Source organism: Saccostrea echinata, unplaced genomic scaffold, assembly GCF_033153115.1.
Source record: "Saccostrea echinata isolate AGI-Se365-2 ecotype Australia unplaced genomic scaffold, CSIRO_AGI_Sech_v1 ptg000054l, whole genome shotgun sequence".
Classification (NCBI taxonomy): Eukaryota; Metazoa; Mollusca; class Bivalvia; order Ostreida; family Ostreidae; genus Saccostrea; species Saccostrea echinata.
The window spans coordinates 24,489,210-24,512,254 of record NW_026889803.1 but is presented as its reverse complement, the minus strand read 5'-3'; the positions used below and the strand labels follow the sequence as shown (position 1 = coordinate 24,512,254).

At 34.1% G+C, this 23,045-nt stretch overlaps 2 protein-coding genes and 1 pseudogene across 2 annotated transcripts; 2 read left to right on the top strand and 1 right to left on the bottom strand.

The window, feature by feature from the left end:
• The first annotated feature begins 3,772 nt into the window (after positions 1–3,772).
• Positions 3,773–6,894, top strand: LOC133204732 (G2/M phase-specific E3 ubiquitin-protein ligase-like). Its single transcript, XM_061340471.1, has 8 exons — positions 3,773–3,943; positions 4,032–4,096; positions 4,368–4,463; positions 4,563–4,864; positions 4,990–5,171; positions 5,341–5,513; positions 5,877–6,079; positions 6,659–6,894. Exons 1-8 carry the CDS (start codon positions 3,773–3,775, stop codon positions 6,892–6,894), a joined length of 1,428 nt encoding a protein of 475 aa, XP_061196455.1.
• A 5,517-nt stretch (positions 6,895–12,411) lies between these two features.
• On the bottom strand, positions 12,412–16,102 carry LOC133204731 (uncharacterized). The gene is made up of 4 exons (XM_061340470.1): positions 15,917–16,102; positions 14,133–14,424; positions 13,796–13,988; positions 12,412–13,162 (listed from the first exon to the last, which is right to left on the bottom strand). Exons 1-4 carry the CDS (start codon positions 16,100–16,102, stop codon positions 12,415–12,417), a joined length of 1,419 nt encoding a protein of 472 aa, XP_061196454.1. The 3' UTR covers positions 12,412–12,414.
• Positions 16,103–17,529: 1,427 nt separating this feature from the next.
• Positions 17,530–22,585, top strand: LOC133204548 (uncharacterized; annotated as a pseudogene).
• Positions 22,586–23,045: the final 460 nt, after the last annotated feature.

The following is a 23,045-nucleotide window of genomic DNA, read 5'->3' as shown; positions in this document are numbered from 1 at the left end:
GAAAGCTAGAAGGCAAAGACTTCTACCTCTACACTTTGGACAGTGCACGGAAATTTATTTCGGTTCCTTGCATTCCACAAGAATTAAAAAAACTAAAGTATCAAGGGACCATTATCATCATGATCAGTGTAAGTATCTGATGTTTTAATTTTGCATAATGCCTTGTCAATGAATGATACTTCGCATAAAAATTGTCATTGAGATCAGTTATATTTGTCAAGGTGAGCTTTGTAATCTTTGGTCACCAATGTTTTCCTCCCCTCATTGCTCTTGATTGATTCATTGACATTAAATGTATATTTTAAGAAATGTAGATTTATTATTCTTGCAACTTTTTAAACCATTTGTTTTGTGTTGTTTAGGAGAACCGAGGAATAACCCAGAAGTCTAAAGAGTCAATGCAAGAAATCTCAAAAGAAACAACACGTCCAACTGCAAGCACCACTACCATCCCTCAGCCTCCTGAGTTAAGGACAGGAACCATTCCTGAGAATGAACAAGTTTCCTTGGTACATGTAGTATACCCTTATTCAAACATATGGCATCATTATTGTCAATAAAATAAGAAATAATTAGAATTAGATCATCAGATTTTGGTAACCACCCACCCATCCAACCCCTTTTTTTTTGCAAGATAGTCATTTGGTACTCTTATATGTAAGATAAAATTTTCACAGTTCTAAATATTTCTTGTTTAATTATACAAAGATATGTGAAAACGAAAATGAAATTTTCAGAAAACAGATGTTCTTGCATCAGTAACAGGAACATAATTTTGTCATGTATGCAATTGTCAATATAATTATATGCCAATTGACTAAGATTTTTGCCACAAAACACAAAAAGAGATGAATTAATGTATTCATTTATCAGAGAGGGAAAGAGAGGGAGCTGCATTTGTATGTATTATTCAGCTGAGGGTTGTGGCCCATAGGCTTTGTGTACGAAATTTTAGTCATGAAATATATCTTTTGTTAAAAGAAATTCAAAGAAATACACAAAACTTACTGATTTTATGTTGCCTAGGGTAAGCAAAGCATAACCCAAGAATCTGAAAATGGGCCAGAAGTATCAAGGGTAACAATTTCAACTGCAGGGACCACTACCAGGCCTTTGGAGTTAAGCACAGGACTCATTCCTGAGTCTGAACAAGTTTCCATGGTAATGTAATAGATTCAGGCATGGCAATATCATTGCATTCAGATTATAAACTATTTTAATAAAAGCACATCATGCACTAACAATTATTTCTCGCCTGTCAATAAGTAAGGAACATTTAGTATAATGAGTACATTATTTCTTGTTTAGCAAAATAGGATGGCAAACTCTACATCTTTAGAGGAAGACTATGATGTCACACTTCCACAAGTAAGAATAAATCAAGCTGGTGACACAAAAAAAATACATAACATCTGCTTAAATTTTTTTTTTAAAAAAAGTACCTGCCAGGCACATTGAATGTTGAAAGTTTTGGCCATACAGAAACTACATATTAAATTTTTTTGGCCTACCCAGGTAAGTGAAAATACTATTCTCCATGGCAATGTCAAACTCTCCATTTCTTTCTTTCCACAGATACAGCTGCCAAGGAGAAGAGTATCAGAAGCAGAATCTACTGTAATTAATCTATGAATAATTTTCATGCAGAAGTATTGTTGATCTTATATTTGGTGCTTTGTATATATAACTTTTAAATAATTTTTTTCAACCCTAAAGACCATTCTTGCCTACTCCCCAACTACCCACTTAAATAGATTATGTACATGTACAGTTGTGTATAACAAAAAAATTAAGAAAACTGAAATAGGAGGTTAAAATTAAAATTTCACAGGCATCTGATGTTTTGGAAACCCTTCAGACCCCCTGAAATATGCAAACAACATTTATTTATATATGTGTTAATTTGAGAATATAAATGTTCATACAAACATCATGATCTTGATTTTTTTTAAATTGTAACTGAATTTATGTATTATAGATACAGTACTAGAGTTGATTGTGAATTTGATGTAATTTTTGATAATAGAGGGAAAATATCCAAGAAAGACGCAATTTAATGGCTCTTCAAGACATTGAATTTCAGGAGAGTTTGCGTAAAGATAGAGAAAAGGTTAGTTTTGATAATAAGTAGGACTAGATAAAGCAGAAAAATAGCATTTTTTGACCACCATTTCACCCCTAGGGTGAAAATGATACTTCAGAAACCTTATTGCACACCCAAACATTTTTCAAAAACCAATTTGGCTATTGTGCTAAATAATAGAGCAGTTCTGGGAACCAGGATTTTTTTGTAGAAAACCCCCATTTGACCCCTAGGGTGAAAATTAAAATTCCGAAACCTTATTGCACATCTACAGGATACCAAAAATCATCTTCCAAAAGATGATTTGGCTACTTCATTAAGTGTAAGAGTTTTTTTTTTTTGGTTGTTTTTTTTTTTTGTTTTTTTTTTTTTTACAAAATGTTGAAGTTTTATTAGATTTTTTTTATGAATATGATAAGACATTGCAAAAAAAATTAGGTCTGAAAAATAAGTTTAACAGTCATTTGAGATATTAATTAACTTCAGGAAAATAAATTTCTTTTAAGGATCAACAGGTCAAAGAGCAAGAACAGAGAGACCTTGAATTGCAGAAAGTGAGCACTTTTTAGAATCATCTTGGGTCATAAAAATCCTTATATTAATGTCATGATTGAGTAATGAGCAATATACATGTACACAATATCTAATGAAGTTAATTCTACTATAACAATCACTAATGTTCATTAAGATAAATCACGTCATAGTTTAGCATTACGTATGTATGTTACACTTTGTACATCAATAAGCATTTTTTTTTTAAGCTGAGGGATGAAAGAAGATCAGAAGTACCAGCGGAACCAAAAGAGGGTATATCCCTCAAAATTCGAAGTCATCAATGGACAGTAACAAGAAGATTTTTACAGACCACACCTACTGAGGTAAGATAGCTTTATTCTACCCCGCAAATAAGATTAAGCCTAATGAATATATACATGGTTCTGATACCGAATCAGTTGGAAAAAATAGCATTGAAATGAAACAAATGTGGAATTTTTTATCATATCAACAGAAGATGTTTTATAAGTTCAAAAAATATTTTTTAATAATCTGATCTCTTTGGGTCACATGGTAAAGCTAAATATTAGAGGTGTTGTAACTGGCAAGATGTAACATTATAATATTACATTTTTCTTCATTTATATTGCAGGTTTTGATGAATTTTGTTGGCAGTATGCCATCTTCCTCAGAGTATTTTAAAGTAGCTATTCCTGGAATGGAAAAGCCTTTATATTCCCATTTACATTATGGGTGTTTGAGGGATGTTGGTCTTTTCTCAAGTTCAGTGTTGCAAGTAACATGGCTAAGCGAGGTAATTAAAGTATGGTATTCTAATGTTAAAGGTTGAAGTATTTTTATGCACCCCTTGGAAGAAGGGAGGGCATATTGCTTTGCTGCTGTCTGTCTGTCGGTTGGTCCACCAACAGTTTCCGTTCATTTTCTTCGCAGAGGTTGCATGTACATACAGAAATGAAATTTAGTATACAGATTTAGCATAAAAATATCTAGGCCAAGTTCTATTTTGGGTATGATCGAGCAATTTTTTTACAGAGTTATGCCCCTTTGACTTAGAAAGGGGGGTGGGGATTGGTCATAAGTGTTTCACAAACATCTCTTGTTCTGGTTGTGTTGTAAATTAATGCTCTCTATGACCAAATCAAACATTTACATAGCTATATACTTTAATCCATTATGTTCCAGGATGAAGTACCACTTGAGGAACCTGAAGAAGCAAATAGCTTTAAGGAAAATGACCAACATCCCTCAACATCCTCTGCTGTTCCTCGTCCCCAAAGACAAGCTGCAGCACTTTGTAATGTAAAAATGAGGGATTGGCTAATTCCAAAATCAAACATACAGCAAGTAAGCTAGAGAACTTTTATACATGCCACATTTAATGTTTTATTGCTTCAAATTGTTATTATACTTATATTAGTGCATTTTCTTTTAGAACAGTGTATTGACTGTTGAGAGCTCTGATGATGATTCCCTTCCAGATATTCCAGACACTTACAGGTATTTTTCTTTCTGTGGAGAGAACAGAAGCACTTGTGGTTCACTTTGTAGCAAGTTAATTTTTTAAAGTTATTCTAGTTAAATTTCACATGGAGATTAATAAGACCTTTGGAACAGGGTCCTATATAAAATACTTTATACAATATTATAGACTTCAATGTAATGGGAATTGACTATACCTTGTCAGCACAATTTATGATATCAGACAGGTATGGTAGAATTAATATTTCTTTGCTATATCAGAAAAACCATTTCAATTTATATTTTATAGGAATTATGTTGATGTAGCATGTATTTCATCCGATTCATCCTCTGAATCAGAAATAGACAAAACAAATTATCCTGAATTGACTGCAGAGCCTGAGGAGTAAGTGTAACAATAGATACATTGGAAAATGAGTGTACTAAGAAAAGTTGTATGTACTTTTTGTTGCTATTAATTGATGATCATCCAATTATTTTACAGAGCTGACCCTTTGTTCACCCTGACAACATTGTCATCCAAAATTCAAACATCTGCTGTTACGCGCTTCAATGTAAACAGACAAAATGTTTGGGAGTGCACCATCAGAAAACTTAAAAAGAAAGATTTTATGCCATTTAATGACCTTCTTATTAAGTTTTCTGATTATTATGGAGAAATGGAAGAAGGGATTGACCAAGGTGGTCCCAAGAGGGAATTTTTAGATCTTTTGATGGAGTATACCCTCAACTCCTCACTGTTTGAAGGATCTCTGACATCCAAATACTTGTCGTGGAACAAAAAAGGTACTGAAAATATTGTTTTACAGAGTAGCTAGTAATTATTATAATTATAAAGTACCAATTGTACTACTAGTGCTTGATTCATTTATTCATTATGAAAGTATTTAAAGAATTTCTGATTTTAATAGCATTTGACAATGATGACTACTACTATGCGGGAATAGTCATTGGATTATCTCTGGTTCATGGAGGTCCAGCGCCTCGATGCTTTGATCCTTCATTTGTTAAAGCACTTCTTAGAGGGCCAGCATCTGTAAAGGTGACCATAGAAGATATGCCAAATGAGGAACTAAAATCAAAATTAGAAAAGGTTAGAAATTGTTTTTAAAACTGTTGAGTAACAATACAGATTTGCCTGATAAAAGAAATCATTTTATGTAGAATGAGGCATGCACAAGTTGTCATTATACATACCATACCATTTAGAGCTATATTTTTTATATCATTGAAAATGTAAAATGCTCATGTGTTCATTATAGATCCTTGGAGCCAAAACCCAAATTTCCAGAGAAAAATCCATAGAAAAACTATCAGGCTTACTAAGTCTTGCAGGTATAGATGCAGTCTGTCAAACTGCAGAAGAGACAGAGGCAATGGTTTGTAGGGTGGTCCACTGGTATCTCTTTGACAGATCTGCACAGGCATACAAACGGTGATTTTTTCTTAATCAGAGGGACCCAGCATATGAATATATATATATATATATATATATATATATATATATATATATATATATATATATATATATATCCAAAAATAAGAAATTTCACAGTGTCTGGTAATCAATATAAAAATAAAATAAAAAGACAACTCTTCTTCTTAAAACGTAAGCACTTTCCTTGTTTTCAGATGTTTACAATATATATATATATATATATATATATATATATATATATGTATATAATGTAGATATTATATATGTATGATGATATTGATGCCTCATATACTATTGTAATTAAAATTTGTCACACTGAAATGCAATTTAGTTTTACATGTTTATACATTCAATTTTCAGGTTCTGTGATGGGCTCAACAGGTTGGATATTGTAAAAAATTTTCAAAGTTTGCATAAGCTGTTCGTATACAAGAAGATCAAGTTTTCAATAGAATCTTTTGAAAGCCTTTTTGAATATCAGCTTGCAGAAAAAGGTTCAAACCAGAGAAATGCACAAAATGTGGTTCTTGGTTGGTGGAGAGACTTTTTAGAAGAAGTAGAAGGTACAGCTGTAGTGCAAAAAATTCATACTAAACTTATAATTTCATTTCCATAAGGGTTGTTAAATGTGTGTTTTTATTTTGTGGTGCCCAGTTCACCTACCAGAGCTCTAACTGGCGACTAATTTAGTCGCCATGGCGCCTAGAATTTTTTGATTGGCGCCTAAAATTTTTCCATTGGTCGCCAAATTGGCGACCATTTTAAATTGACTTGGCGATGTCGAATTACGGGAATTTTCCCATTTTTAACAGTTTTTCTGAAAAATTGAAAAGAAATTTAAAAGAAGAGAAAATTATTTTTAGCAATGGACATGTCGTGTTTTCTTAGGCATGTCATGGGTCCCTATATTCTTTTAAAGTTGGCGCCTTAGAAAAACGGCCAGGCGACTAAAAATTTGCTAAATTTTTTTGATAAGGCGCCAGCTGGCACCGAAATTTTAGAGGCCTGCCTACTGCACATAAATACATCTTACTCTTTTTCTCTGTAGTCCAAATAAACTGTGTAGAGCAATCGGTACGAATAAAATAGATGTATTCATAGATCCGTGATATGAAATATATTTTCATGTTTTTTTTTTTCAGAAGGTGATACACCTTTGACTTATTCAAAGATCCTTCATTTTGCCACAGGAGCAAAGGAGCCCCCACCACTTGGATTTACTCCCAAACCAAGCATTTGTTTTTGGCAAGAAAAACTGCCCAAAGCAGTTACATGCACAAATACTCTCCATCTACCAACCTCAAATTCCACCTACAAAGATTTCAAGAACAGCATGGAATTTGGGGTTTTAAATACTGAGGGATTTTTGTTATTCTAAACATTTTGTTTGTCATTATGGCCTTTTATCATGCACCTGCTCAGCAGCACTCCATCAGTTTATCATCACTTTTTAGCTCACCTGAGCCGAGGCTCAAGTGAGCTTTTCTGATCAAAGAGTGTCCAGTGTCCAAATGTCATCTGTAAACTTTTCACATTTTCGACTTCTTCTTAAGAACAACTGGGCCAGTTTCAACCAAACTTGCATCCTTGGGTGAAGGGGATTCAAGTTTGTTCACAGGAAGTTATGCACCCTTTTTCTAGGAAAGATAATTAAGAAATCGGGAAAATTTGGTGGCATCTTTTAAAAATCTTCTTCTCGAGAACCACTGGGCAAGAAAAGATGAAACTTATGTGGAAGCTTCTAACATACTCTAGATTCAAATTTGTTCATATCATAACCCCCAGGGATAGGGAGGGGCCACAACAGGGGGAGGGTCAAAGTTTACCATCAGATAATATAGGAGATATCTTTAAAAGTCTTCTTCTCAAGAACAGCTAAGCCATAATTAGACATATTCATACAGAAGTATCCTCAGGGAGTGTAGATTAAAATATGTTCCAATCATGGCCCCTGGGAGTAGAGCAGGGCCACAACAGGGGTGGGGGGGGTCAAAGTTTACCATCAGATAATATAGGAAATATCTTTAAAAATCTGCTGCTCACGAACAGCAAAGCCATGATTAGTCATATTATTATAGGAGCATCTTCAGGTACTGTAGATTCAATTTGTTCAAATTTACAGTGGGTAGGGTGGGGCCACAATGTTCAATCAGAGTTTTACATAGGAATACTTAGGAAAAAAATCTTTAAAATTCTTCTGTTTAAGAACAGCAAAGCCATGATTAGTTATATTGATATAGAAGCATCCTGAGGTAGTGTAAATTTAAGTCCCCCCCCCCCCCCCTTAGAATTTTTCGATACAATGAATTGATTTCTGCTTCTTCCTAGCCAGTGTGCTCAGGTGAGCGATGTGGCCCTTGGGCCTCTTGTTAACTCTCCTGAGGTGAAGGCCTTAGTGAGCTTTTCTGATCAAAATTTGTGTGTTGTCCTTCTTGTTGTCATCTTCATAAACTTGTAAAAATTTCATCTTCTTTTCCAGAACCACTGAACCAGTTTCAACCAAATTTGGCGCAGAGTATAATTGGGTGATGGGGATATAAATTTATTCAACTAAAGGGCCTCGCCCCATTAAAGGTGAAATAATAAAGAAAGACTAAAAATTGGGTTGGGTCATTTGAAAAATCTTCTCAAGAACCACTGCACCAGAAAAGATAAACTTATGTAAAAGCTTCCTGACTCAGTGTATACTCGGTGCATACTGAGGTATGTTCTAATCATGACCTTACAGGGATACGGGGGGATCATCATGGGTGATCAAAGTTTTATATTGGAATTATATAGGAAAATCTCAAGAACAGCAAATGAAGCCAAATGTTAAACATCCTGGGTTAATGTGGAAGCTTCCTCAGGAGTGTAGATTCTAGTTTGATCAGATCTTCCACCCTACCCCCCCCCCCCTCCCCACCACCACCACCTCAATGATCATGTTTAACATTTGAATACATCGGCAAAATCTTTAAAATCTTCTTCTTTAAGGATAGCAAAGCCATGATTGGTTATATTTATATGGAAGAATCCTCAGGTAGTGAAGATTGAGCATTTCAATTTATGATCCTAGTGAATCTAATGAAGAACAGGAGCTAGAGCCATAGTGACTCGGGTAGATGTGGCCCATGTACTCTTGTTTTATATTGTAATGCAATAAACCATGTATTCTTTTATTGATTTACTTTCATATTCTCCAAGACAGGAAAATGTTTGGTCACTCAATCAGAGATCAAGGTCAGAATTAAGGTCAGGATCTCAATAATGTTCTTTTTTAGTTATATCACCTGTACAAAGTTGGATGACATGTTTATTGTCTACCCCACAAATGAAGTTTGGAATCTTCATGTCTGTCTATTATAGGTTTTAATAGACAAAATAATTTTCTTTGTTTTGCATCTCTGAAATTATTTAATTAATTTTCAAACTGTAGAATGAATGTACCAGGTATACTATTTGACATTTTTATATTGGTTAAAGTAAAACATAAATAAAAGAAGGATAATTCCTTGAATCAAGTCAGTGTAACTGCAAAAAAAATTAGAATTTGTTTAAACAGACTTTGTAGTTATGGAAACAATTAAGGAAGCTGTATAAACACTTAAAAAAATTAATTTTTGGACTTTCAGAAAATTATATCACATTAAATGTAGTGTTACTCGAGAACATTGTCAACATATTATGTGCCTGCCTTATTTCTCCAGGAAAATTGTTCAAAGATATGACATGTTAGTTTACAGAATTAATAATTGTTTGTACAGTATACACAGAGAAAATACATGCAAATTATTTTTTAATTACTTAATCTTAGTATGATATAATGTTAAGAATACTTAAATCAATTTTAAATTGTTATTTACTGTAGATTATCATTTTTTTTTTATGTTTTACATCAAAGGGCAGATCACTCTGCCTGAAACTACCACTGAATAAGTGAGCAGTGTTTAGGGCTTCCAGGGAAATTTTCTTTCTAATTTAAGAATTTCCTCTATTTAAAAGGGTATCATATAAAGTGTTATTTTCGCCATGTTGTTTTATCCATTCGAAAAATCGTGTGACAAGCTCACTTCTTAAGTGTATAAGCATTATACATAAAGACCAACCCAAATTGGATATCACTTTTTTCAAACCATTGGATGATCTACTAATATGGAGAAAAGAGGTGAAATGTACTGGAGACAATTAACTGTAGATGTTGCGTTGTTCAAGGTTCATAATAAATTACTGTAACTTCTGTTGTTACTTTTTATTAGCTCTACTGGTCAGAGACCAGAAGAGCTTATGCGATAGTAAGGTGTCCGTCGTCCGTCCGTCTGTCTGTCTGTCTGTCTGTCTGTCCGTCTGTCTGTAAACAATTTTTCAAAACGCTACTCCTCCTACAGTTTTGGTCCGATTTCAATATAACTTGGCACACAAGTAGACTACACTAAGATACATAATTTAGTGCATCGGTTTTTGATTTCGATGGACGGTGTTGCCATGGTTACTAAAAATAGAAATTTCTGTGAAATTCCTTTAAAACGCTACTCCTCCTACAGTTTTGGTCCGATTTCAATATAACTTGGCACACAAGTAGACTACACTAAGATACATAATTTAGTGCATCGGTTTTTGATTTCGATGGACGGTGTTGCCATGGTTACTAAAAATAGAAATTTCTGTGAAATTCCTTTAAAACGCTACTCCTCCTACAGTTTTGGTCCGATTTCATTATAACTTGGCACACAAGTAGACTACACTAAGATACATAATTTAGTGCATCGGTTTTTGATTTCGATGGACGGTGTTGCCATGGTTACTAAAAATAGAAATTTCTGTGAAATTCCTTTAAAACGCTACTCCTCCTACAGTTTTGGTCCGATTTCATTATAACTTGGCACACAAGTAGACTACACTAAGATACATAATTTAGTGCATCGGTTTTTGATTTCGATGGACGGTGTTGCCATGGTTACTAAAAATAGAAATTTCTGTGAAATTCCTTTAAAACGCTACTCCTCCTACAGTTTTGGTCCGATTTCAATATAACTTGGCACACAAGTAGACTACACTAAGATACATAATTTAGTGCATCGGTTTTTGATTTCGATGGACGGTGTTGCCATGGTTACTAAAAATAGAAATTTCTGTGAAATTCCTTTAAAACGCTACTCCTCCTACAGTTTTGGTCCGATTTCAATATAACTTGGCACACAAGTAGACTACACTAAGATACATAATTTAGCGCATCGGTTTTTGATTTCGATGGACGGTGTTGCCATGGTTACTAAAAATAGAAATTTCTGTGAAATTCCTTTAAAACGCTACTCCTCCTACAGTTTTGGTCCGATTTCAATATAACTTGGCACACAAGTAGACTACACTAAGATACATAATTTAGTGCATCGGTTTTTGATTTCGATGGACGGTGTTGCCATGGTTACTAAAAATAGAAATTTCTGTGAAATTCCTTTAAAACGCTACTCCTCCTACAGTTTTGGTCCGATTTCAATATAACTTGGCACACAAGTAGACTACACTAAGATACATAATTTAGCGCATCGGTTTTTGATTTCGATGGACGGTGTTGCCATGGTTACTAAAAATAGAAATTTCTGTGAAATTCCTTTAAAACGCTACTCCTCCTACAGTTTTGGTCCGATTTCAATATAACTTGGCACACAAGTAGACTACACTAAGATACATAATTTAGTGCATCGGTTTTTGATTTCGATGGACGGTGTTGCCATGGTTACTAAAAATAGAAATTTCTGTGAAATTCCTTTAAAACGCTACTCCTCCTACAGTTTTGGTCCGATTTCAATATAACTTGGCACACAAGTAGACTACACTAAGATACATAATTTAGTGCATCGGTTTTTGATTTCGATGGACGGTGTTGCCATGGTTACTAAAAATAGAAATTTCTGTGAAATTCCTTTAAAACGCTACTCCTCCTACAGTTTTGGTCCGATTTCAATATAACTTGGCACACAAGTAGACTACACTAAGATACATAATTTAGTGCATCGGTTTTTGATTTCGATGGACGGTGTTGCCATGGTTACTAAAAATAGAAATTTCTGTGAAATTCCTTTAAAACGCTACTCCTCCTACAGTTTTGGTCCGATTTCAATATAACTTGGCACACAGTTAGAATACACTACGATACATAATATGTATTTCTGTTTTTTTTATTTGGGTGAATGGTGTTGTCATGGTTACCGGTACTAAAGATAGAAATTTCCGTGAAATACTTTCAAAACGCTACTACTCCTAGTTTTCATTTGATTTCAGTATAACTTGTCACAAAAGTAGACTACATTAAGATACATAATTCTATTTATTGTTGCATGTTGCAATGTTTCAAATCCAAGTGCTACTTTTCTTTTGTTATACAAACAGACCAGTAGAGCTACAGTCTCATCAGAGACTTCTGGTTATGTAAGTGCAATGATACATGTAAAACTTTCCTTTAATGCATTAAGCATTAGCACTTGTGACATTAAGCAACTAGTAAACTATGGTAGCATGATATTAAGCAACTAGTTAACATCTATGGTAGCATACTTGTCATTTATTGTCATATAATAAGACAATTTTGATCACATTACAGAGTGATGAAATGAATTGGCACAGCTTTTGGAAACTTTTCAAATAAAAGGGGTTTGTGTAAAATTAAACCAATTAATCCAAAACTAGGTATTGCATGTAGTACTAATGCCAATCTGATTAAAATCATATCTTTGTTACTCTAGGAAATTCCAATAGTCGGTTTAAAAAATTTTGGAGAGTAGCAAAGATCTAATTTTAATCAAATTGCACTGAATGCTTTGATTCCATGAAACCCAGGAAGGTTTGTGTTGCACACAGGTTTTGGACACCTGAATTGAGATACAAATTTTCAGTTGTACAAAGGTGCATTATCAGTACGTTATATCATATGGCTGGAAATGAAATCCATCACCTCCCCAAAAATGTCAAGTCCATACGATTCCGAATCTTTCTTCACATTTACTGCTTCATCCAAAGTCTCCCTGTCTGTTTCAGATAACGGACACTCATCCCTTGGTTTCAAATGGCATTTTTCATCATTTGATATGTTTAAGCGTTCACAAATTTCTGGAACACGGCCCATCTGGTCATCCTGAGTGTTTTTAACAGCTGTTGAATTGCTGTTTGCAAAACAGGCCAAAGACTCTAGCCAAATCATCTGGGGTGTTTTGTTGTTTTCTGTTCTGAGCCTGTGGTTGTTGTGAATTGTGGACCAGTCTTTAAGTGCTGCATCAATCCTTGGTATGAAGGTGTACTGAAGAGCAAACCTATGGACTGGGTTATTCACATCCAAAATTTGCTTATCCTCCATGTAATGGAAAAGTCGATAATATGTTACCAGAACCTTCATGTAAACGTCTCTCCACAGTCGTTCGATCCTCTGATTATGGACAGACTTTCCTGTAATGAAGCTTCCCCTCTCTGTTCCATTAATGGCTGTCATAAAGTGTCCAACATCTACAAATTCTCTTCCACAATCTGCACGCACTCTGCTAGGTATTCCATACCTAGTGACCCCTTTTAGAAAGAAACACGCTGCTCCTTTTGATGTATTGCATGATGATGCTCTAAGATATGTTATCATTCTACTGTATCCATCAATGCCACCATGCACCACAATATTCCATCTAAAAGAGAAATACATATTCAAGATTTCACCTGTTTTTGACCAACTCTCATGTACATATATGTATTATTCCCCTGTTGACTGGTCACACCCGTTGTGAGCCCTATGTATTGATCAGATATACGGAGAACTCCTTAATCAAATTTAGCATATAAACTAGCTTGAATAACAGTATAATAGGAATGATAAAACATTTTGACCAGTGTTTGATGAAACATATTGATATGCATCAATTTCCAAATTTAAGTTCTCAAAAATAACTTTTCTAAAGTTATCACTGTTATGATTGTTGGGAATAAATGAAATTCTCGATCTACAGTTACACATCCTTTATGGAATAAGGATTTAATGAGTAGAATGAATACAAAATACTGTTTCTCATAAACATATTGCTTGGATCTTGTACATCTTCACAATGTCAAGGTGTGTTATTTCCGTAATCACAAAAAATATTGTGAAGATACATCTTGTAAAAGATTGAAGCAAAATGATGTGACCTCTAATTTTCAAAGTCTATTAAAAAAAATGGCATTTCAGATTGCTTTACTTGTAACAGACTTCAAGGAAACGAATAACAAAATAGAGGTATTTCATTGCACCCTTACTGAATAATGGGTGATTGTCAACAAATTACCTGATCAGTGAGTGATGTGTATCAACATGCCATAGGAAATTGGCAGATGGGACACGATATTGCCTTCTCTGTATAGTGCGGGACCAACGAGTTGCAGTTCCAATTGGGTCGATATTGGACAAGAGTTCACGACACCTTTTTCTTTGAATCAAAACTCCCTGAACTTTCAAGGCTGCTAAAACTTCTTCTGCACCTAAATGAAATATTTTTTTTAATATTCTATACATGATTATATAAAGATAAATATGAGTGTGTATTGGTTTCATTTCTCAACTCAAAAGATAAATGCCTTTAAAAATAACTGTACAGGCATGTATTGCCAGTATCCAAATTCTACCTGCATTTGGATGATCTCTGTTATAAGTTCTGATCAATGCAGTTAGCTCCTCATCATTCAAATTGCTGTATTTTGACCTCACAGTTTTATTTTCATCCTTTAAACGGTTGTAAATGGTGTTGGGGTGCATTTTTCCACCTAAAAGTCCATTCTTTGCTATTGCAGTAACTGAAAATCCGAGATCAATCAACTCCTTCAACTTGTCCATGTCAATTTGTAGGCGATGTCTTCCCCTTCCTGTAGAACTTGGTTCTCTCTGTACTACTTGTATAAAGAAGGGGAAAAAATCATTCTATTAGGGTTTGAGTATGATGATTGGCTAAATAGGATTTATCTAGCTGATGAAATTAATTGCACAACAAAGGAATTATTAATAAACTGAAATTTAAGGTTCTTGGAATAAAATTTAGAAAGTGGTGTATAGGCAGATCATTATTCATTTACATGTTAAACTTAAATTTTACACTAACTTTATTGGTATTATTATAGGTATTTTGGGGTTGCAATAACCTTTTCATATTCTATAAGATTTTGAAGCAACTTTTCATACTTACATGTATGTATTGTTTATAAAGAGTGAGGCATATATTTGTACAAAAATATTATATGAAATATAGTAGGCCTATACACTACAGGGTATGATATATTCCAGTTCAATGGTGTTGGGCAAGAATGCACCTGGGAACCACGCAGTTGGTGGCAGGGAATAGTTTTTTAAATGCCAAACATGTGTCAAGGGGCTAGGCATATATATGCATGAGGTCAATATAAAAACAGATACATGGGGACAGTTTCTTGGGAGCTAATTAATTGCACTTCATATACCTATAGCTCAAAAAATTTGTCAACATATAACGTAATCAACATATTAGAGTGCACATGTACTGAAAATGCTCTTGGAGGCCTCCCCAGATTTTGACTTGTTTTTCTAAGATTGGGCCTCTGTCGCACACATACAGCCCATCCCAGTCCCGAGCGAGCGGTATAAAACACACAGTATTTTGTAGATCAATGAATGCCCTAATGAAAATTCACCAATTGATCTGGGGCTTCCCTCTTAGATACACACGGTCACAGCTTCTTCGAAGCCCTACTGCTTTCAAGTTGAATTTCCTCTGCAAATGACCACGTGTCTTAGTTTCGCATTTACATAAGCATCATAGTGACACCTACACGTTGCACATCATTTTTCTCAGTAAGCACTGTGCTACACTGCATATATATCCCATAATTATTCTTTTCATTTTTCGACATAAAATATGACATCAAACAGGGAATATCTCTCGCTTTTTTTTTAAAAAAGAAATTTGATGGGTCGTTAGTACGAAACTTTACCGTCACCTGTTCCTACTGTCAATATATTGACTCTTTATTGTGTGTTTGCATGCTCTCATGAGCTCACAATATATATTGGTCTCAATAAATCTTTTAAATTTTATCTTACGAATTAGGTTGAAATTATTCTGCTCTTAAGTGCAGACCACGTCCAATGAATTCGATCGTTAAGGGTTCGTAGGATGAAGGACGCTCTAATATTTCTCAGTTTATCTCAGGGGAAGGAGGGGGGTGGGGTAAATCTGACAGCGGTACCTATACGTTTTATTAGATCAGGTACACAAAAAGTTTTAGTTGTGTGCTGTGATTATTAAGTAGATATATTTATTTATAGTAAACTTACTGTTATTATCAGCAAGACAAGGGGTATCTTGTGCATGATGTGGATTCGTAACAGGATCTAGGAAATTTGTCGTTAAGTTTTCTAGACATTCGACTAAATCACTGACATCTACTCCTGCCGACTCCAACCTTTCTATGTTACGTCGTAGGTCAGACAAAGATGAACGTGCAGTGTTAGCATCAAAGGATTCGCTGGTGGCTTGACTTCTAAGATTATCCAGGAGAGAATTAATTCTGCTAATGCAGTTTTGTACGGATGGCAAATTCGCTCGTGCTTCCCTTTGAAGAGCCATTTTCTAGAATGGCGCACATTTTGTATTGCCTCTCACGATTGGTTCCTCGAGAATTCAAATTGAAAACCATTGTTAACAGATTTTTTTTATACATAATCTATATTTCACCACTGTAAACTATAGTTTACGAATGTGAATTATAGTTTATCATGATAAACTATGATTGACAAATGTAAAATATAGTTTATCTCTCAAAACTATCGTTCACGATCGTGAATTATAGTTTACGTTTGTTAAATATAGTTTATGAGTATAAATGATCGTTAACTGAAGTTTACGGCCGAAAACTATAATTAACGAATGTAAAACATAGTTTATCTGATAAATATAGTTTCACGATTTGTGAAACTATGATTAACAACTCTTAACTATAGTTCACGATTGTAAATTATAGTTTACAGATGTGAATCTATGTTTATCAACAAAATCTATTGTTAACGTTTAATTACAGACAGATAAACTTAGATTAGCATTCGTAAACTATAGTTAACAACCGTTAAATATAGTTTTACAGATGAAAACTATAGTTAACGAATCGTTAACTATAGTTCACGGTTTGTAAACTATGGTTTACAGTCGATAAACCTAGTTTATCAACTGTGAAACTAAGTTTCGCTAATTTTTGTGAAATTGGCGTGCCATACATAAACGATGTTTCTAAAGGCAAGATACCAATTGACACTTTGAATCTGCTTACGCGTCTGCAAAGATCTCTTCCCCCTGGAGAAGATCCCATAAGACTTTTCGCAAGAAATTTTGACAAAGAAATATATAATTCCTCACTGTTAATTGACCTACCAGGAGATATGCATATATTTAAAGCAACAGATGAGGGTAACACTAATTTGCTAGAAAAACTCCCTGCACCAAAAATTTTGTATCTTAAAGAAAATTGCCCTGTTATGCTTGTCAAGAATTTGAGCAGTACATTGGTCAATGGTCTTCAAGGAAGAGTTCTAAGTATGTCAGATAATGCTGTGACTGTAAAATTTAATAACACTGTGACAGAAATAAGAAAAGAAATTTTCACTGTTTATAGTTCTGTAGATGACATGTTGTAGCTAGTAGATTACAGATTCCATTGGTTTTGTCCTTTGGAATAACAATACACAAAGCTCAAGGATTATCTCTGGACAGAGTGGAAGTAGATTGTTCACATATATTCAAAGCGGGCATGTTAGGAGTTGGAATTGGGCGTGCAAGAAAAAAGAAAGGTCTGAGATTAATAAACTTCCAGCCTTGCAATGTTCTAAAACCAGATGCAGCTATTTTTGGTTTCTATGATAAAGCAACATTTCCCTTCCTTCCACAACTGGCATGTTGTAATATTTCATTTTCACTGGAAGAAGAATTAAATACTGAATTTGACAGCCCATTCCTAAATTCTGAGTCGGAAATGTCAGACTTTGATGCAGAAGAAATACGCAAAATTGATAGAATGTGTACTCTACTATCATCAGAAAATGTTCCCTTTCATGTTACTCCAGAAGATTCCTCAGAGGAGTATCACACAGAATGTCCCATAGACATGAACAAGATAAGATCATGTATACAAAATATGCATGTACAGACTGATGAACAGAGAATTACACATGCAGGACTGACTGATCTTCTTGAAAGAAATGAAAGTGGAACAAAAATTTTTTTGAAGAAACTTTATGAGAAACTCACAGTAATATATCTTGAAAACTGTGTAGCAAGTGAGGGAAAAAATCCTGATTCTAAAATGTGGACCAAATATTACTGTGAATTGTATAAGTTTACAAGTTCTGGTGAGTACAAAGCATTAATTGAAGAATGTATTCATCACAATGCAGAACAGTATGATTTTGTGATTTTTAGCAAAGTATTTGATATTGTTTCAAACTTTATTTTGGAGGAAAAGGCAAAATCATTAAAAGCTACTCCTGCACCAGTTCAAAAACAACTTTATCTGAAAGTTGACTCGGCAAGTGTAGGCAAATATGAGATATATCTGTGGGAGATGTGTTGCCAAATCAAAGCATCATTACATCAAATTAGGGAGAAATAACATGTATAAGAAAGACAAATTAATGAATGTTACTTCCTGTTTTGTAAAAGTTAAAATGTTGGATTTTTTAACATCTACTTACGACAAGTTGGCACAAAACAGTATGTATAAAGAAACTCTTGAAGAGACGAGAAGACTCCAAAACATTTCTCAGAGTCTAACAAATGTGAAGGACAATGTTTTAGATTTTTTTATAGAAGTGGACAAGATTAGGCATGAACTTTATGAAAAGATATTTCATATAGAAGGTTCTAATGTTTTAAATTCTGTACAAGATGAGCTTTCCAAGAATGAGGCTTTAATCAACAAGTTTGAACATTTGTTACAAAACTTTGAATTCAATGAAACTTTTTTGAAATGTGATAAAAATATGGCACTGAGTAGTTTAAAAGAACTTTATTTTGACTTGATATGGAGATTTTGTCGTGTTGCTGATAACCAGTTTCGGAAAGATGTGCTAAGAGCTTTAAAAAAACAAAAAACAGACACTTTGAGAAAGCGGGTGATAGAGGGATCAAGTACATCAAAAGACAGTACTGGTACCAAAATCTCCATGACCCAAATGATCAATGATGACTCTGAAGGTAAACACCGTTCCCATTTGAAAATTCAATCATCACTACTTGATAGAGGAGCTTTAACTTTCAGAAGTTTCACTAAAAAACAACTACTTGATATTTGCTAAAGCCTATGACTTAACACAGTCAATGAAAAGTACAAAATCTTCAATAATGGACAGCCTTATTCGTCATATTCCTAACTGTCTGTGTATTCCTAACATTACTGCTCTTACAAAGTGTGAAGAAACATGTGCCAACCCAGAACCAGATTTGCCTGTAGAAGAAGAGACTTCAAATGTTTCATCTAGTAGAGCACCAACCCAGTCAGAGAGGAAAACCACCGGGAGGAAAAGAAAAATCAAGCAAGTTTACAATAAGAAGAAAAAACAAACACATTCTATGGGAGCAGAACTTAAAGGTGATGAAATTGTGTGTTCCAGTTGTGGCCGTGTGAGAAATGATGAAGTTGAATGGCTTCAGTGTGACCTCTGTGATCAGTGGTATGATAGACTTTGTCAGAATATAGATGATGAAACTATTAAAACAATCAAAGATCATGAAGACTGGTATTGTAAGAAGTGTTGTGAATAAAGGTCAGGACTCAATGAAATGAAAAGTAAGTATGCACTGAATATATAATTTCTAAATATATATATATATATATATATATATATATATATATATATATATATATATATATATATATATATATATATATATATATATATATATATAGAAATACATTCCAGTTATGTCACTTATATATAAGAAAGATCCCTGCAGTTTCTTTATGCAGTTTACATGTTTATAATTGATTGACAATCAATTCTTAATTTTAGCTTTGTGCATTTCACCATAAATTTTTTTCTGTTTTTCCTAGGACAAACAGGAAGGTGTGTCTGATATTTTTGACACTCCATGGCCACTAATAAATGTTCTCTTCCATCATATCTGATCTTGTGATGTTTGGAGTTTATTTGATCAATGATCCTGTGAAAAAACTTACCAGGTAAATCCGAAGAGAAACACATGTGAAACAAGTTAATACCTAGATAATTTAGACCCTTGGAAAACAGGGGGATGTGGTAGGAACTACTGGGCAAAAATACCATGGAATTGGAACTCTTTAGTGTGCAGTGTAAAGAGGGTCCTTAAAGAAATGGCTTTATTATAATTTCCCCTTTTGAATTTTATTTTAATTAGAAGAAAATTGAATAATATCCACTCCTTTTCACAATTCTCTTTTGACCAAATATAAAATTTTTAAAGTCCCCCCCCCCCCCCACTATAAGTGTTCCTGCTATTGGCCTGTTATATGTGCATGCAAGTGATTTCTTTTTTCAGTGCCTTGGAGTTCTTCCTAGAATTAATAACAACTAATTATTATTATATTTAATTACTAGTCTAAATAAATATATGTATCATTTAATCTGTCAAATTTAGCAAATGACATGTTTAACAATCAATATTTCTTCTTCGTTTACAGTCTAATTCTTTTTGAGGGCATTTCAGCAACAAACGAAGATGCACGTTTTCCCCCAGAATTTGACTTCCTGGACACCACTGTCTCTCCAATTATAACACTGTTTATACCAGTTCTATAGGAATTGTAAGTAGGATTTGTTGTAGGTCCATGATATAGAGATCTTTGTTGACAGAAAATATTTTCAATTATGTCACTATTTAATCTTGCAGGGACAATTTCAGTGTGAATGTTTTCAATACAGAATTTAATAAGCGACATGGTCCCATAATACATGAAGTCAAGATCCTCTCTGGTTTCCATAGTGATTAAACTCTTATAACGCTTGGCAGTTGTGTCACTCTGACAAACTTCTTTCTCCCATGACTTAAACCAGTTGTATGATTCCATTAGCTGTAGTAATCTTGTATCACTCATGTCCTTAACAGGTCGCTGATCCTGGAAAAAGGAAACCAGTGTACTAGTATGCTCCAGAAATTCTATGGCACCACACAGTGCAGCTTTCCCAGCTTCACCAAGAGTGTTACTGTAAGTTTTCATTAAATGTAACATTTCAGAGTCCAGGGTTTCAAATGCCAATTTATTTCTCATCTTTTGTGCATTGTTTGGATAAATATGCTCCTGAGATAACTTGTAATGAATTTTAAATGTATGATTATCTTGGTCCCAGTTAAAGGCATCAATCCACATCTGCCATTGAATTGTTTTGCCATCAACAGTTAATATAACCTTTGGTGATGTTCTTGAATACCACTACTAAGTATGCTGTTACGCAGTTTTTTGATTAGATGGCATGGATCCATAATAAATATCATTTTTCTTGAAGGGTTCTTGTAATGCACAGCAATCATTTCAGTAGACAAAGGGTCATTTTCAGGGAAGTGCATTTTAAGAAATGTGCGATTGTTGCTGGACCCATCCATACAACAGTATATTGGTTTGAATCCCCATTCATACAAAGCATCAATACATTTCCATGTAGAAACAAATATATCAACTGGAGAAGATTGTGTAGTTGGATAGTTTGCAAAAGGCCAACGGAAACCAGTAACCCCATGAAACAGATATTGCATAACATGATTAGCAAGTTTATTTTCAACTTTTCCTTCATTTATATTATGCATTAACATTACATCAGGTTCACATTCAACAAGTCCATACAAGGAACTCTTTTTGCCTTCATTTACAATTTGGAGATCCTCTTGAATGGACATTTCATCAAGAATTATACCCCCATACAGTCCTTCTTTGCTGATATTTGAGTCAATGGCTTCTTTTCTCATCCATTCCATCATCTCAGGAATTACTCCAGGTCTTTGTTTAATTGCAGACTTGTAAAGATACAGTACACTCTCTGATGGAAGATTCACCCACCCATTCTTGATAATGTCTCTGTAAGCAGATGGATTCCTATTGTACAAGGTAAGAGACATACTAATTATTTCTTTAGGCCATCTCATTCCCCTGGAGTTTTTACTTTCAGATGATTTAATTTGAGTAGCTATCAACATTAGTTGGTTTTGACTTAAATTTGGTGCCAGTTTCTCCAATTCTTGAATAATTAATGGTAAGTGTTTTAAATTTGGATCAATGTTTTCCTTGGTACTGTTAGAATTTTTTTTACTTGAATGCCATATTTTCTTATATTTTAAGTAATTTGAACATTTTGCACATTTTTCTAACTTGGAATTTAATGGGACAACCCTAACACAGTCCACATGCCTGATTACAGTTTTTGTTGTTTTATTAAAAACATAAATCTCTTTTACAGTTTTTTTTTCCACTGGAGAAGAAGTCAGCTTCACCAGGTTGTAAGGTGACTCCATTACAAAGAGAAACTGTCTGCAAAGTTTTGAACAAGCCTGAAATCGCAGTTTCATTAAACTCTGTGTAATTGGAAATGAGATACGTGGATAGATCTACTGATGTACCAGCAACCAACAGTTCAATAAATTCTGTATTTTTAATTATTAGTTCAGTGAGGACAGAATTTCCATTAAATTTTTCAATGGACAATAATCCTAATTTTAGATTTTCATCAGTTCTTTCAAATACATTCCACTGCTTTGGAACAAATGTTGATATATCTGCAAAGGTGAGAGCTTTTTCAGGTAGAACTTCAAATACTAAGCCTCTAACACCAGGTTTTCTTTTTGTTCCATTAATTCCGTTTTCCCACACAGAAGACTTTTTTATTGTGGGAAACATTTTTTTTTTAACATTTTAAACAAATGGTCATAACTGCATGTGTCTTTAATGTTTGGAAACACATGAAATGCTTCATTAAATATTTTGTCCATTGACATGTTGTTTAAATTCAGTACTTTGCTTTTATCCTCTGTCAAATTTTCAGCTAGCCTACAAAATCAACCAAAAGGCCCATGGGTTGCATCACTCATCTGAGCACAATGGCTAAGAAAAAGCACAAATCAATTCAGTATTGAAAAATTTACAGGGGGGGGGGTGAATTTTAAACACCTGAGGATGCTTGCATATCAATATAACAAATGTCTTTGCTGTTCTTGAGTAGAGGATTTTTAAAGATTTTTTCCTATATTTATATTCCTTTGCAAAAATTTGATACCCCATTGTGGCCCCTCCCTACCCCCAGGGGTAATCATTTGAACAAACTTTAATCTACACTACCCGAGGATGCTTCCATATCAATATGACTAAACATGGCTTTGCTGTTCTTGAGAGAAAGATTTTTTTCCTTTATATTCTTTTGTAAAACTTTGATCCCACATTATGACCCCACCCTACCCCCAAGGGTCATGATTTGAACAAACTTGAATCTACAATATCTGAGAATGCTTCCATATCAATGTGACTAAACATGGCTTTGTTGTTCTTGAGAAGAAGATTTTT

Excerpts from the sequence above, each read along its gene's own strand:
- LOC133204732 (XM_061340471.1), top strand. The coding sequence starts at position 3,773 with ATGTTCCAGGATGAAGTACCACTTGAGGAACCTGAAGAAGCAAATAGC. Across the intron at positions 4,097-4,367 it reads GATATTCCAGACACTTACAG|GAATTATGTTGATGTAGCAT; the intron begins GTATTTTTCTTT and ends TATATTTTATAG. Across the intron at positions 4,865-4,989 it reads CTTGTCGTGGAACAAAAAAG|CATTTGACAATGATGACTAC; the intron begins GTACTGAAAATA and ends TGATTTTAATAG.
- LOC133204731 (XM_061340470.1), bottom strand. The coding sequence starts at position 16,102 with ATGGCTCTTCAAAGGGAAGCACGAGCGAATTTGCCATCCGTACAAAAC. Across the intron at positions 14,425-15,916 it reads TGGAGTCGGCAGGAGTAGAT|AATGATTTTTTCCCCTTCTT; the intron begins GTCAGTGATTTA and ends AAACCCTAATAG. Across the intron at positions 13,989-14,132 it reads CAGAGATCATCCAAATGCAG|GTGCAGAAGAAGTTTTAGCA; the intron begins GTAGAATTTGGA and ends TATTTCATTTAG.